Source organism: Crocodylus porosus, unplaced genomic scaffold (genome assembly GCF_001723895.1).
Source record: "Crocodylus porosus isolate Cpor-Errol unplaced genomic scaffold, CroPor_comp1, whole genome shotgun sequence".
In the NCBI taxonomy this organism is placed as follows: domain Eukaryota; kingdom Metazoa; phylum Chordata; order Crocodylia; family Crocodylidae; genus Crocodylus; species Crocodylus porosus.
In genome coordinates, this window is record NW_017728933.1 from 7,353,091 (window position 1) to 7,368,331 (window position 15,241).

Here is a 15,241-nt window from a genome sequence, read left to right on the forward strand (position 1 = left end):
GACACACACACACACACACACACACACACACACACACACACACACACACACACACACACACACACACACACACACACACACACACACACACGTTTCCATCAGAGCACATTTGCGTAATATGGGCCATGTGTTTTATAGTCATGCTCATTGTTGGCTTCCATTACTGAGCAAATGCTGCTTTTGTTATCAGTTTAATGATAGTGTATTAAGTGAAGTTTTCTTGTATTCAAATGAAAGACAAAGGGTTTTTCCCCCTATGCTGATTGGGGGCAGGGGGACCTTGTCTTGTATTTGAGTAAATATGGTAATAATTTTAGAGGAAGTTGAATGTACAGTATAGATTCAAGAAAAAATATCGATGAAACAGATGGGTGCAAAGAAAAATCAATTAAGAATCTGATTTCATTTTTAAGCCTTGTTCCTCCAGGCTCCCACAAGGGCATAAGCTACCTTGGAAAATATTGGGTCTGTCTCTCTGGACCTCCTTGTTCCAAAGACTTATTGCAGATATCCAAGTATCCATCAGCAAAAATACAATGATATGGGAATATTTTTTTGCTTCTTTTCTTTTCCTTATTGCCTTCCTCACTGCTTCTGGCCCTCCATAAAATGAAAAAAATAGCCCTCCCCTCTTATGATCCATGTTATTTAACAATTTTGCAGTATCCATTGCTTTTATAACTTTTACTGCTCATGTCTCTTCATTTGTTCCTATCTTTTGACCAGAAGAATCTGCAGGGTACAGATTCTGTCTCCTGTTTATATAGAGCCTTATCCCATGAGTGCTACCATTCGCAGCATCCACAGCATTAGTTGCTAACATAATATATGAAGGTGTTTGAGAAACCAATGGAAAAATGGGTGCCCACACTGTGATGTTTGTGACAGAGTAGAAAACTATGCAGCAGCAGGGAGTACTGATGGCAGCACTGTCAAATGCAGTCATCTTTTACGATTATGTAGACAAGTGATGTGGTCCAGTAAATGATCGTTGCACACAAAATAGCTTTATTTTGAAGTTGCCATTAGTTTCAGAAACATTCTCGTAAGTATTTAGCAAGACTCCTCATAAATAGAATTCATAATGTCTCTGGGATGTCAGTATATTTCCATGCCATATTTTTCTGTACATCTTTCCTTTCCCTGCATCATTCTCTTTTCATTTTCTTTCCCACCAGGTGGAATGGCTTAAGAATGAGGAGCCTATTGATTCCAACCTGGATGAGAACATTGACACCAGGGCAGATCATAATCTCATCATCCGCCAGGCGCGTCTGTCTGATTCTGGGAACTACACCTGCATGGCTGCGAATATAGTGGCCAAGAGAAGGAGTATGTCTGCAACCGTGGTGGTGTATGGTTAGTGGAAACGTAATATTCACTAGACATTGTTAATCATTCAAGGTACCTGGGCAACAGATAGACAGCAGGTGCTTGCAGACCCATGGAGTTGTGCATGTCCCACTTCTGCTCCCTACTTTAATGAGTTCCAGTCTTGAGACTTGACCTCAAGAGCAAGTTGTTTGCACAGTGTCTAGCACAATGAGAGCTCCCTGGCGCCAGCTCAATACTATGATTGCAATTTAGCAGTCCCTGTCACAGTTCCTAATAATTGTGACCAAGCAAACAAGCCTTATTCGTAGGCCCAAATCCAACTCTCCAATAGGCAGGTAAGTATCACTTCCCCATCTCAATAAGCCACATTTTCTCTGGCTTGCTCTACCCCTGCCCCACATAGCTCTGCCCTCTTGGCAGCTGTGTGGGTTAGCTTCACAGAGATGTGCAGAGGGAGATCCTAGCCTGGTGCCAAATAATTAGAGCACTTTACTGGGGGAAAATCAGGTTTAAAAGCAGGCTGCAGAGAGCCTAGAATGTGTTTTTTGTACTGTCTAGGCAAGTGCTCTTACTCCTAGGTCTCTGCCACCACCTTTGTCTCCACCTCCTTGCCCATCAATGTGTTGCTCATTGTGCTCTTTCTGCCACTAACATTTCAAGGACTTCCATAGAGTTATGTGTACTCCCATGTGGAAGACAATTGCCAGAGAGCACAAGGACGGGGCTGGAGCAGATCCTTTTTGAGCATGCTCAGAAGAGTACTGCCAGTTGCACAAGGGGGAGTAAGTGTCCCCAATTGACACTTGGATAGTTAAAGTTAGCCATGAAAATGCTACCTACTTCCCTCCGTCCAGGGATGCTGGATTTGAGCAATGGTGTTGATAAGCCTGGTTCAGGAAAGCACTCAAACAGTGCCTGTGGGGTCCTATACACAAGCAGGGAGGCTGCTCCAACATGTTGTAATTATAGCACATTGGAACAGAGTCAATTAATTGAGTCTGCTGGAGCATGGTAATTACCATGCTCTAGCAGGCTCCAGCATCACTTGTATCAGTGTCCCCATGCTGAAAAATGATGTGTCCCCATGTTTGTCCACTCGTTAGACAAGCTTTAGTTAAAGCACCCCCGCCACCATTTTTCAGTGTGGGGACACTGATAGACTTGACGCTCCAGGCACTTTAATTAGCACGGCTCTGAGTGGTGCTAATTAAGCACTCCACCCGCCTCCCAGAGCATGTCTATAAATGCCCTGTGTGCTTTTCTTCTGAATAGGGATAGACTTAAACACTCATCAAATAGAGGCTCCATAGCATTATACAAAAAAAAAGCTAATGCAGATAGTTGTGTAGCATTGGGTGAAAAAACAGAAATATTTGTTTTCATCATTCCCTCTTGCTCTCCAAGTTCATAAACTGGAGAGCAAAATTTCACAATGCAGTGAAAGGATAAATAAGATCATAACCATATCTCTAAGTGAAGTGTGTTTGAAGGGAACTGAGGTCCATTCTTTGACATCCCCTTCAGCCCTGCTGTCAGTCGTTACACCTCGTGATGCATGGATCTTCCAAATTCACACACTGTAGTTATTTCACACTCTGATGTAATTGCATGTTGATGCTATTTAGATGGTGATGCCCATTTTGGGGTTTAAATTTACCTTGCAGAATGTGTTAAAAAAATGCACCACACACACGCACACCTTAAGAAAGACAGGATCTAAATGAAGATTTGATGCTTAGAGACTTTTATATAATGCCTATAATACATGTGTTTGCGCTTTTCAGTGAATGGAGGCTGGTCGTCATGGACAGAGTGGTCTAACTGTAATGTGCGGTGTGGTCGAGGCTGGCAGAAGCGATCTCGGACCTGTACCAACCCTGCTCCACTCAATGGGGGAGCTTTCTGCGAGGGAATGTCAGTGCAGAAAATTACCTGCACTTCACTTTGTCCTGGTGAGAGAGATGCAGCTTAACCAGGTCTAACTTGAAAGGTCACGCCCCGGAGAGAGCCCTCTGAACTGTTGCATAGGCAGGTGTGCTATGCAGAGTCACTGAGATCAAAAGGAACTAGAAGACATTTGTGTGCTTCTTGTAGAGTGGCGTTCAGAGGCTTGTGCTTTTTGACGTTTCTTGCAATAGCAGAGGAAGTTGCAATCCTCGCTCGCTGGATCTGCTAGGATTCTTACTGCCTCTAACTCACGAAAGGCAAATGAATGCTCAGTCAGCAAGCAGCGATTTGGTGCGACATATAGAACTTGAGACAGAAGAGAGGGCTCTGAATATTGAATGGCTGGGCCCTAAAAATGAGGCACAGAGCTTTTTATATTGAGCATTTAAGGCAGCAGTTCCCAACACTGGGGTTGCAGCGATAAAAAATTGGGTTGCAGAAACACTCAGCAGTGTCAACCGATTATGTTGAAAATCACAGAAAATAGTGGGAAGTAGTGGGCTCTCCTTAGAGGGTGGCAGAGTTCCAGCCTCCAAGGGGCTGCTTGGGTGTAGGAGGAGCAGGAGAAGGGTGATCAGGCAGCCACACAGCATGGAGAGCAGCTCCTGCAAATCCCTCCAGGTAAGTCTTTGGTGGGGGGAGAGCAGATCGGGGCCTCCATGGTGAGGGAGAGAGGGATAAGTTTGGCTCCCTGCCACTGTGAATTCCCAGGGAGGCAGGCATGGCAGGGCACGTTCCCCCCGTATTTGTGCATGGGGTGGGGTAGGATGAGGGCACCAGATCCCACCTGCTGGGCTGCGGAAACCCTCGGGAGGGCAATAGGGTAGGGAGCCCCGAGCCCTAAGCAGGAAGCCCACTTCCTCCCCCTCACCCTGGGCTCCACTTCAGCTGTGCTGCCCACATGGGGAGGGGCCGTTGATCTTGTTTGCATCATTTTGGGGTTGCAAAAAATTTCCAGTGTTTAAATGGGCTCAGGCTGAGGAAAAGGTTAGGAAGCACTGATTTAGGGCTTAGCAATGCTGGCAGTTAGAGCAGGAGAAATGCAGAACCCTGAGCTGCAGGCTTATGAGTAAATAAAGGATGATTTGTTTTAAAACACTTTGCTTTAAAATGGTACAAAAAGGTGACATGGGATAAAGGGATTTAAATACCCTGTCGCTGTAGATAACTATGCTTCTGTTATAGCCTGGCTTTTGTCCTTTGTTTATCTATTTGTGTTAGAGGTTTCCCCCAAAATGATAAAGTTACAGGTTAACAGAATAGTTGGGGAGGCAGGGGCAGCGATGACAGCACGAAGCGGAGCAGATGGGCAGTTTTAACCAAGTTTATCATTTTAAAAGTGAACAGAGACATTTCCATCAATTCCGGTGGGGACCAACCCTCTGAGCTTTGGATCCACTAGGTACTCAGGTGAACGTAGGAACAAAAAAGTCTGACTTTTACCCTACCTGGTTGATGAATGGGAAAATCCGGGGCCATGGAACACCTTTGTCATGTAGGGGTGGTACCCGAGAGTTATAAATCCATCAGCAGAGATGTATTGATCCTGAATCTCAATCAGGGCATTAACCAGCAGCCGGCGAGGAAGGCCAGCTCTTGTTCTTTAGGTAAATGTCAATGTTATTCCTGCTTGATGGCTCTGGGAGGCCCCCACATACCAGCCCTGTTGGAGCTGAATTTTGAATGAACACTAGGAGCTTAATAGCTGCATTATGAAGAAAAGTATGTGAAATTCTCTCCTGCGGTCCTAAGTGGCTGTAGGTGTTTTTTCCTTTCTGCCTTAAACTGTCTCGTATATTGTGGCTGCGTGTGATTTAAAAAGCTGCTGTGTTCTACGCTGAAGGTAGCTGCATCTCAATGATGCCTTTTAAACTGACTTCTGTGTGTATAATATGAGAGAGAAAACAAATCCTAAGGAGTTAAGAGCTTTCTTGATAATAGGTGCTAAGTACATGCCATCAGACATGGCATGCATCTTTAAAATTAGTATTATATAGGTCTGACGTAGAGGTATAGCTCATATTCTGTGTATAAACCTCTCGAGTCTTAGCATATATTCCACATGCTGACATATTAGGGAGAAAGGGGATGGCTTTCTTTAGAAGAACCTCAGAAGAGCACCTGTGTAACCCCTGGAATAAGTGAATTTTGGATACACCCTGATCACAACTGTCGTATAAGCTTGTTTTTTGTCTTCCCGTTTAGTGGATGGTAGCTGGGAGGTATGGAGCGAATGGTCAGTCTGCAGCCCAGAATGCGAGCATTTGAGAATTCGGGAATGCACTGCTCCTTCCCCACGAAACGGAGGGAAATTCTGTGAAGGCTTAAGTCAAGAATCTGAGAATTGCACCGAAGGACTTTGCATTCAAGGTAGGTGATATGACAATGAACCTTTACACTAGGCTGTCTCGGGAGGTGTTGTCCTCTAAAAGTTCTTCCGTAATGTGTATGCTGCAGAGTGTTGCACATGAATTGCATTTGAGTCTGGAGAACAATCATGTCTGAAATCTTTATGGAAGGTAGAATATATGTTCAGGTTGCTGCACAGCTGCAAATTTGATATCCACCTGACTTCAGGCTTTTTCTAAGGATCTGAGCCAAAACCCTGCTGTAGGCCATAGAAAACTCACTGTGGCTTCAAAGAGCTTTGGGTTAGGCATAATGAATAATGCATCAAAGATTTATGGAAGCTTAACGTGCACAAGCCAGCACATTTTTCACTTACAAATCATAGATATCATAGAAAAGTAGGGTTGGAAGGGACCTCCAGAGGTCATCTAGTCCAATTTATTACTAAGTGATTCTGATAAGACATAAATCTTTTCGTGACATGGGAGATTAAGATCCCCATTGAGTTTGAATAGAGCCTTTAGTTTTCCACCTTATTTTGGAATTCCAGTGTGTATAATGCAGCAACAAATCAGTGCCCCAGATATTTTGGGTCAAAGGCAGCTCTCGCTTTCACCTTTGCTACCAAGAAGGATTTTGTAGGTGTGAGTAACAGATTTGAGCTTTGCATGCTACTATGAGCTCTTCATGAAAGCATCTGACCCTTCCCAACCGTATGGAAAGCATCTGGCATATAGTTGTTGCTACCATAAACAAACAGCTAAGGAGTCAGGAAAATCAGCCCTGCAGCTAAAATATCAGCGCTGAGATGCAAAACATCCAGGGACATCTGCGTCTTCTTGAAATAAATGAGAAATTAACAAGTTTCTTCCTATGTTGCATGCTATTCCGTAGCCATGTAATAATATCGCCACCTCATCGCTTTCTAGCAATAAAATGGCAGCCTTGGGAACCATTAGGGACTCTCTAGGGCTGAAACAAGCAAATTAGGGGGAAAAAGCTAAGTTTGCTTTTATTTTGATATCGCCTCCTTTGTATCCGTTTTCATGGGAGTGTATCGCTCCCCCATCTCAGTCAACTTTGGGCAAATGGGGTGTTGTGAATCCAATCTAATTTGCGTGATGTATCCAGGGGGCAGCTGGAAATCCAGGTCCCGGCTCTCCTGCTGGCCTGCTTGGTGACCTGCAAGTATGACAACACTAAGCTTTCTTCAGGAAGCACATAGCAATTTACGGCTCTATTGCTATTACTACGCACCGACTATTATAACCGTGTTAATGATGTTAGGAATTTGAACTTGCCTTTCTTTCACGGCGGCACATACTCAAATCTAGCTTGGTCCTTGGCCGGTCCACAGATTTCACACACAACTGGCACTCACTCTTGTGGCTGTCTATGACTGAGCGGTTGCAGTTTAGTATTTGCCATGTTACTTTAATAGTAGTCAAAACATTGTTCCCGCTGCCTTCCTTGCTGTTTCCAGCAGGAAGGCATTTGACTTCACTGTCTTCTTCCTTGCATTGCAGCACCCCTCCACCCTATGCACACAGAGACTTCACCAAAACGTCCAGTAAATAAATGGGCATTTCCTCTTTGTCAGCTGCTAGCTGCATGAGAGAAAGCCATTCTGATCCAGTGTGGCGGGTCTTGCAAGTTTGGCATCTTGCCTCCAGTGCCTCCTAATACTGTACTTGGCAATCTAAGGGAAAAATTAAAGGGGAAAAAATATGCCCAGAAAATTGCCCAAAGCTGTACATATGGTAAGAAGAGGAAATGATCTTCACACCATGAACTGTGGAATTGGATCACTTTTAGCATGAGATTTGATTAACGTTCACTTAAGCTGTTAGTAATAAAAGTAGTCATTATAGCCTAGAACTTTTGTATGTTGAGGCTGGGATTTAAAATGCACCTAACTTCTTGAATATTCAAGTCCCAGCTGGCTTTTTTAAAATGTAGTTATATTTACATTTCCCCTATACCTTAATTTTACTGTAGCTATGTCTGCTAGCGACTGACATTATGTAGATGAACCGTATCTGTTTTTAAGAGGACATAGGCATGATTTAAACTTTCTTTTTCTTCTCTCTTGTGGCATAAAGGGAATAACAAGTGAGGATCTGTCGGGGTTTGGAATTAATTCAGTTTCTGAGAACATCTCCGTAGTGAACAGAAGATACTCTTTGGGTTGATTCACTCTTCTATACATTAATTGAATCCTCTTCCCTGCAGATACTTGTTATATCCAATACCCCTTCAGGTGTATTTGTGTAACAGGCATATTAGTGAATATTTTTTTTTCAGTGGATGTACTATGGCATAAGAAAGATACAGACAAAATGAACACAGTCCAGAGGAGAACCACAAAAATGACATGTGAGGAAAGATTGGAAATGTTGCAATGATGTGCTTTGAGAGGGGGTTTGATAACAAACTACAGATGTACAAAGGGCTGTTAAAAAGAGGATGGTGATAAATTGTTCTATGTCCATGAAGGACAGGGCAGGAAGTAACAGCCTTAGAAAGTTCTTCTTAATCTCTTGTTGTCACCTAAGATAACCACCTTCAGAGTTCGAAGTACCAGAATAAATTGCCAAGGGAGGTTGCAAAATCTCCGTCTTCGGAAGTTTTAAAGTGCAGGTCAGACAAATCCTTGGCTGGGATGGTTTAGATAGGGATCATTCTGCCTCGAGCAGACTAGGTGACCTCTTGAGGTTTCTTGTAGCTGGAGTTGTCTATGATTCTGTCAGGAATATGTGCTGAGCAAGGCAAGCAAGTATGTGGCCGTGCTCTGAAGCACACAGTAGTCATGGGATGGCTTGGCAGATAGTTAGCTGCTTATGTGACCTTCACTGCCATCATATTTGAAAGCATCTCACAAGTCACTGCTTTGAGGAAGTGCAACTCTGTGTGCCTATCTACAGTGAACTATCACCTTCATGTTGGCGCAAGTGCATCTTCCATGTGGAAGGAGCTCAAAAGCTTAGTGCTGTTAGTTAGTATTCCTTCAGGACCCTGCCTAATACTTGATATCAACTGCAGGAGTTTTAACAAGAGGGTTTCCAGAAAATAGACTTGGGGCATGAAGCATATGAACAAAAGGATTTGGGATACCAGAGAAAAGACTCTGTTTTCACTCATGTGACTATGGTTAAATGATGGGGAGGGTCTGTGTCACGTTAAACCACAGTCCTGTTCATGGCCCTGTCACTTACGGCGTGAACAAACGGTTCAAGTACTTTAAAACTGTATCGCCTTACTACTGATCAGCTACAGCTGTTGTGCCTGTCCCCTCTAAGTGGAAGCAAAAGCTCTGTAACCTAACTGAAGCAGGTTTTAAAAAGTCGGTTACCGTGGGTTAGATCCACTAGTAGAGGTGTGGACAAACGAAATAATGGCATCGATTCAGCTACCACGCACTTGCAAATGGAGCCCCTACCTCCAGTAAAACAGCTACTAGAATTGCCTACAGCTTTAGTTTCTTTTATGTCCCATTTGAGACTGGTTTTCATAAGGATTTTACAAAATATTTTGGTTTCCAGGACTGGGTCTGAAACGTTGGTGGTCTGTTTCAGTGTTTTATACCTATCTTGACACATGCTTTGCAAGTGATTCAGGTTTCTCTTAATGGCCAGCCTTTAGTCCTGATAAAGAGCTGCTGCTGAGCCCTGAATGTGGCATTCATTATAAAATCGGCATGGCCAATACCCATCGAGAAAGGTTTTGGCATAAATCTCATCAGTAGAAAAAGAAGATGCTTGGGCCGGGCTGAATAACACAATTTACTCTGTCTCAGGAAAAGGAGAGTTTGGCGTTCTCCACTTGTTCCAGCCGATATAAACTTAGTAGCTTTGGCTCCTGATGATAAAAGCAGATTTCCTTCAGAAGGGATTTAGTGCCTTGTGTTGCGCAGAGCTCCAAGCTAAGGGAAAACCACTGGGAGTTGAAGACGAACAACTTTTGGCTGTAAAGAACCCATTGTCAGATTATTGTCCTTGTTATAAAACAAACAGAAAAGTGATTTATGGTCAAAGACACAGATATTGCTGATGAGAAATTCAAGTGGTGTGCAGACAATGTATGTATGTTGTCTTTATATTAAATGTTATTAATGCCAGTGAAAGATACAGTTTTGACAACCTTAGAGACAGAAGCCCTCTGGTTATCCAGCATAGTTTTCAGCAAACAGCAGAGCTTTCACTGTTGGTACATGACTAACGTGCCTCAATGCACCCCATTGGGGACCTCTGGGTCTAAGGGGCAGAAGAAAGTTTCTCTCTCTCACCCATTCAGCCTCCAGGAAAAGGCATCCATTGTCCTCACTGTTGGTGGCCTTCAACTAGAAAGGTCATAAGGCCCATTCACATGGATTTCCACATGGCTGTGACATGGCAACATCCCACATTCAGAAATTATTTTGTTGGGTTTGTTTTGGGTTTTTTTAGATGATAAATTCTTTGGGGGCAAGGTCTAGGTAAAATGTATATCAACTATCTGTCTGTCACGTGTCTGTATACATACAGCATGATTGCCCATGACTAGAATTGGTTGGTGCTACTGCAGTACAAATAATAATTTAAGACCTACTACCTCATTTGGCGAATAGCATTGTGGTAAACAGGGAAAAAGGCATCAACCGAATCCTTTTGCAGAGAATTTCTCGTGGTGCTGGTCATCCTTTTCCCCACAGACCTTTTGTTCTTCTATGTTGCTTGCCACTGAATGCCGTTACTTTTTGAATAACTGTATTTGGGGACGCTGTCTAACATGCTTTCAAGTAGCAATTAAGGCAACAGATCAAGTCTGGGAGAAGACTGTTTTTAAACCTGGCCTCTTAGGCTAGGAAAAGATGTCACCAAATGAAGTGGATCAGCTGTACTGTGGTATGTAGTGGTACAGCTAACCCACCTCTTTGGGTGAAACACACACGGGCCCGTCCTGCCCGCTGATAGGGCAGGGCAAGGGACAATATATTCTTCCTGGGACATCCCAGGGGTGGGTCTGGGTAAAGGGGAAAGCTCTGCTTTCCCAGATCTACTTCAGAGAGACCCTGGGGTATGTCTGGGCTAGAGCAAAGCCCCACTTTTCCTGCTCACCCAGATGGGTCCCCAAAGACCCCGAGGCTGGATCTGGGTACGTGGGAAAAGACAGACAGGTGCTATCAGGCCTTGAGAGGCCTGATTTCCTGAGATTCCTTGGGTTGCCTCTGTGTTGGGGGGCAAAGCTGGGCAGGTGCTCCAGGGGCTTGAGGGGTCTGCCCACACTCTCCTGCCACAGAGCTAATAGACATCTGCCACAATAAAGCGGCCAAATTTGCAACTATCTTTTGTTACGCTGTTGAATTTTCCCCTGATGTGCCACAACAAAGGGTAGGGACATGTATTTGCTCACCATTTGTGCCACCGTAAACATTTTATGACTGCACACATGGGGCATCAGGCAACATCTGTTAGAAACAGATCACTTTTTCTGCAAATGGGAGTCAAAGCTTACATTTCAACTGCAAATAACATATGGAGTTAGATGAGTTCTTTGTGTGCAAAAAGAAATACTGGATGAGGAGGAGGACAACTCGTGAAATGGGAAGGTCTACCTGATAAGGGTCTGAAAACAAAGAATCCCTCTTTTTTTCTTCCCAGTCTTCTCCAAAATAATTTCATGGCGTTTCACTCTCAAACAATTCTCATGTATTGGTGAACAAATGCCTGTCCCTAAAAGAACAAACGAGCAAAAAGCATAACCCTGCTGATGTGTCATGCATGCAAGAATCTCACTGTATACCTTCATCATTTCTGTTTTTGGGAAAATTGAACTAACAGGATTAGTTTAAAATATTTTCCAAAGCATAAACAGACCTGCATATTACGTAGTTACATAGACCTGCTGTTACTCCCAGGGGCGTGGGCCGCAACCAGGCAGCCCACAGCTAGCTATCCCAATTAGGGAATGAACAGTAGGGGCAGCAGTCTGCTGCCAGGAGCCAGACAGACACCACCGGCTGAGCTGCTGCTCAGTACAACTTGGAGGTAAGGAAGGAGCTACTGGGGTGGCAGGAGGCTTCTGGTCCTGGGCATGACTGGAAACTGCACCCTGCTGGGGAAGGGTGTCCTGGTGGGAATGTCTATGGTGGGACAGTCCCCCAGAAATGCCAAGCCAGTTACCTCCCAGGTGAAAGGCAGGTAGAGGTGCTTGATAACCCCAGCCCCCACATCCTTGGTGGCTATCAAGATCAAGACAGGGGGAGCCCAGGCTCACTGCAAGTACTGAGGCAGGACCCAAGCCAGGTGGAGGGGCCTGAGGCAGTTCCCAGACCCGCAGTAGAGTTTGAAGTCACACTAGGGAGCCAGCAGTTAGGCACCAGAGGGGTGGGGCTCTGAGCCTTGGGGAACTGTTAAGGAAGTTGCCAGGAAAAGGGATAAGGGTTAATTTAGGGAGTGCAGTGGGACAGAGCTTGAAGCCCTAGTCCCGTGGTGTGGGTCATGTAGGCCCAGAGAGAGGCTTAGAGCCCAGGGACAGCTTGGAGTTCAGAGAGAGGCTTGGAGTCTGAGGACTGGGCTTGAAGGTGAGGACAGGGCTGGAAGGCCCAGAGATGGGGCTTGGAGTCCAGTATGTATACAGGAATATGATAAGGCTGGGTATTAGAGCATGAAATATCTGTAAGGCATGGAACATGATAAGGGGTGGTCTGCGTCATGTACATAGGCCCTAGTCATCAGGGCAGGTAAAGGGCAGCCTCCCATCTGATGTACATCATTCAATCATGAACATCAAGGTGTGGCAGGCAAGGTAGGCAGGTGGTTTGCCTGGAAGCAAGTGGGCGGGCCTATGTTGAGATCGGCCCGGGGACGCTCACTTGTCATCTGCACATTACACAGATATATATCAGTGGAACTGAAATCACCTCTAGCTCAGTTATTTTTAAATAAGCTGCTTTTCTTTTGTCTTAATGTGATGAGAAGTGGTATGGATGATGTCTCAGCTCTGAAATCTGAAACTCCATGTCTCTCAGTTCAATTAAGTTGAAATATTAAGTCTCTCTCTTTTTTTTGCATCTTAGAGTGTGATATCACTGCTTCTTTATGGGTCATGCAATATGTATATAGCTATGTCAAATTATTTTTTGGACCATAATTGCTTTTTCAGTTAATAGAAATTGATGTAATTATCCTGTCTGTTTCCTTTTTTTTTCTTGTTCATATTCCAATATGTGCCTTTCCTACTCTGCTTCACATCCCACAGGGAATTGTGAAGGAAATGCAATCCAGTGCTTCAGAAAACTAATCTCTCAGAGGTTATTTATCTCAGGCACAACTTGTTAACTTTGTTCCTTTCATGAAGCAAAAATAGAAATGAAACATTTCTTTCTCTAACAAGTATGGAGCCTTACAAAGGCTAATGTTGGGAACTTATGGTGCAGGTAGTGTATAGCCCCAAGTGATTCTGCCTGGGTGGTAAGATATATAATCCTTCAAAAGACTTTTCAAAATTTGAGTCTTTTAAATGAAATATTGAGCTGTTGGGCCTCATCTCTCCAGTCCTCTCAGATTAGTGCCAGACAGGAGGGTGCATCTCCTGTAATGATAGCCTGACTTCCCAAGATCACCCAATGCTGGATTGACTTTTGGCTTTGGTTAGATTTGGTGCAGAATTCCTGCCGCTCACTGAACGGAAGGTTTGCCAGGGTGTGAACTCGCTGAAGGGGAACGTGAAATCAAATGCTGCCCAACATACCCTATCGCCTGCACAAAAGAAAACGTGTTCAAACCATGACAACACATGCTTTGATAAATAGTAGTGGATAGGTTAAGATCTGTTGCTTGTCTAAATTTCATTTCAAGTAAGAATAAGAAGCAAATCTAAAATGTCACTTGCTTGCATATACAGAAGGTGTCAACAGTAAGAAAGTTTACCAGTTAGGGTAAGCCAATGGTATAAAAACAGAGCTGAATATCAGGAAATATTGTTTAGCATGAGGTCTAGGTGATCTGTGGAACACTTGTTTCCAAATGGAAATCTGGAAGCTCAGGGAAGCCGCACAGCTCTGGCAGGGCAGACGGACATGCAAATGCAGAGACAGGAAACAAAAATTGACTTCCCAAAAGATTCTCTTGACACTTGGCAAACTAAAGCCATATTGGCCCTCAACATGTATATATATGATTCCAGGATACTTTTCCTTTTGGTTTACACAAAGCTAAATCGATACTTGAACAGGTTCTCTCCAAATATGGCACCTATCAAACTATCTTTTGTCATTTTTGTTACCTGCCTTTGTTCTTTGCTGCGTGCTGTTATTTGACATGCAGCAAGTGGTTGAAGGCTCAACCTGTCTCCAGCAATGCAGTGTAATGCTAGACTTAGGATAGCTTGCTCAGGTTTCTACCTGCTATTAGGTTTCTGCAGGCTTGCTGCAGGTATGGTTACCCAATATTGGTTAGAGCTACATATCTAACCTGTATGCTATCTGTCTGTTTCTCTTTTTTATTCCTTTCCTTTAATCCTACTGAGCTCCAGCAGTGAGATATCAAACAGTAGTGTGGGTCTCATGCTGCCTGTATATGTATATGTGCATAGGGAGGGAGAGCAGAATATTCAAAACACATGATTTGATTTACAACTTCCACCAGTGCAAGATAAATAACCTTTGAATTTGTGAGAAATAATGGAGTTTAGTGTTTGGGCTAGAATAGGCAGAAAGTTCCCTGCTATTTCCTAGCGAAGCTCATCGATGTTACTGAGGTTTCTATGGGGAAGTTGGGTATTTCCAATGGAAGGTATACATTCCTGGTTATTTCTGAGGAATGCCAGCAAATACAGATCCTTCCTGTGAAAAGCAATCCAAGACATTCCCACTCAACCCCTGTGGATACTAACAACTGCCCAGTGACATTTGTATACCCCAGGTGTACCCCAGGATTGATTCCCTAGGAATGCCACGAGGCCCCCACGGATGCTGAGCATTCCTGGGTATTCCCCTCATATTCTGCCATGTCCGTTGGATCATTTTGGATTACTGGGAGTTCGGGTGCTTGACTCAGGCGGCTTTGGTTCCTTTCACGTGCATTTCCATTGGGTCGGACAGGTTTGTGTTGCTTGGGATGAGTTTGTAGTGCTTTGGGTTGGTTTGGATTTCTTCGGGCACTTTGTGGCACACTAGATTTCTGGCAGTGCCCTCCAGCCTCTGTAAAGCTATCCTAGTAGCGTGACGGCTGGCTCTCTGACCAGGGGCTGGCAGCAGAAGCACTCCAGGAGCTGCAAGGGCTGAATCTGTTCTTGAGGGGAACAGCTACCTTGACCCTGGCCTGCAGTCATTGTACACTGATTCTTTTCCCAAAATAAGATATTCCTGAGCTCATCCATCACCTGGAAAACCTCCACCTACTTTAACCCCATTGCTATCGCACTTCTGTGGAACAGAAAAGTCCCAAATTCAAGTTTCAACTCCTCTACTCCAACAGAACTGTCTCAAAAACAGGCCTTTGGCCTTCCAAACGAGGACTCGAGACATTGGGCTATTGTAGAGTGAGGCGCTGGCTGCTGGGAGCGAGCCTAGCCCCCTTAGAAGAATAAACAGGGCCTAGATCTGCTCCAGCAAGGCCATCAGAGCCTG

The 15,241-nt window shown here is 44.2% G+C and overlaps 1 protein-coding gene across 1 annotated transcript in view; it reads left to right on the top strand.

Annotated features, from left to right (window-relative positions):
* Positions 1 to 15,241, top strand: part of UNC5D (unc-5 netrin receptor D) — a 188,401-nt gene that overhangs the window by 90,697 nt on the left and 82,463 nt on the right. The window contains exons 5-7 of the mRNA XM_019545910.1: positions 1,179 to 1,359; positions 3,120 to 3,287; positions 5,488 to 5,652. Of these exons, the coding sequence (XP_019401455.1) occupies positions 1,179 to 1,359; positions 3,120 to 3,287; positions 5,488 to 5,652 (514 nt within the window). The remainder of the gene's footprint in view (positions 1 to 1,178; positions 1,360 to 3,119; positions 3,288 to 5,487; positions 5,653 to 15,241) is intronic.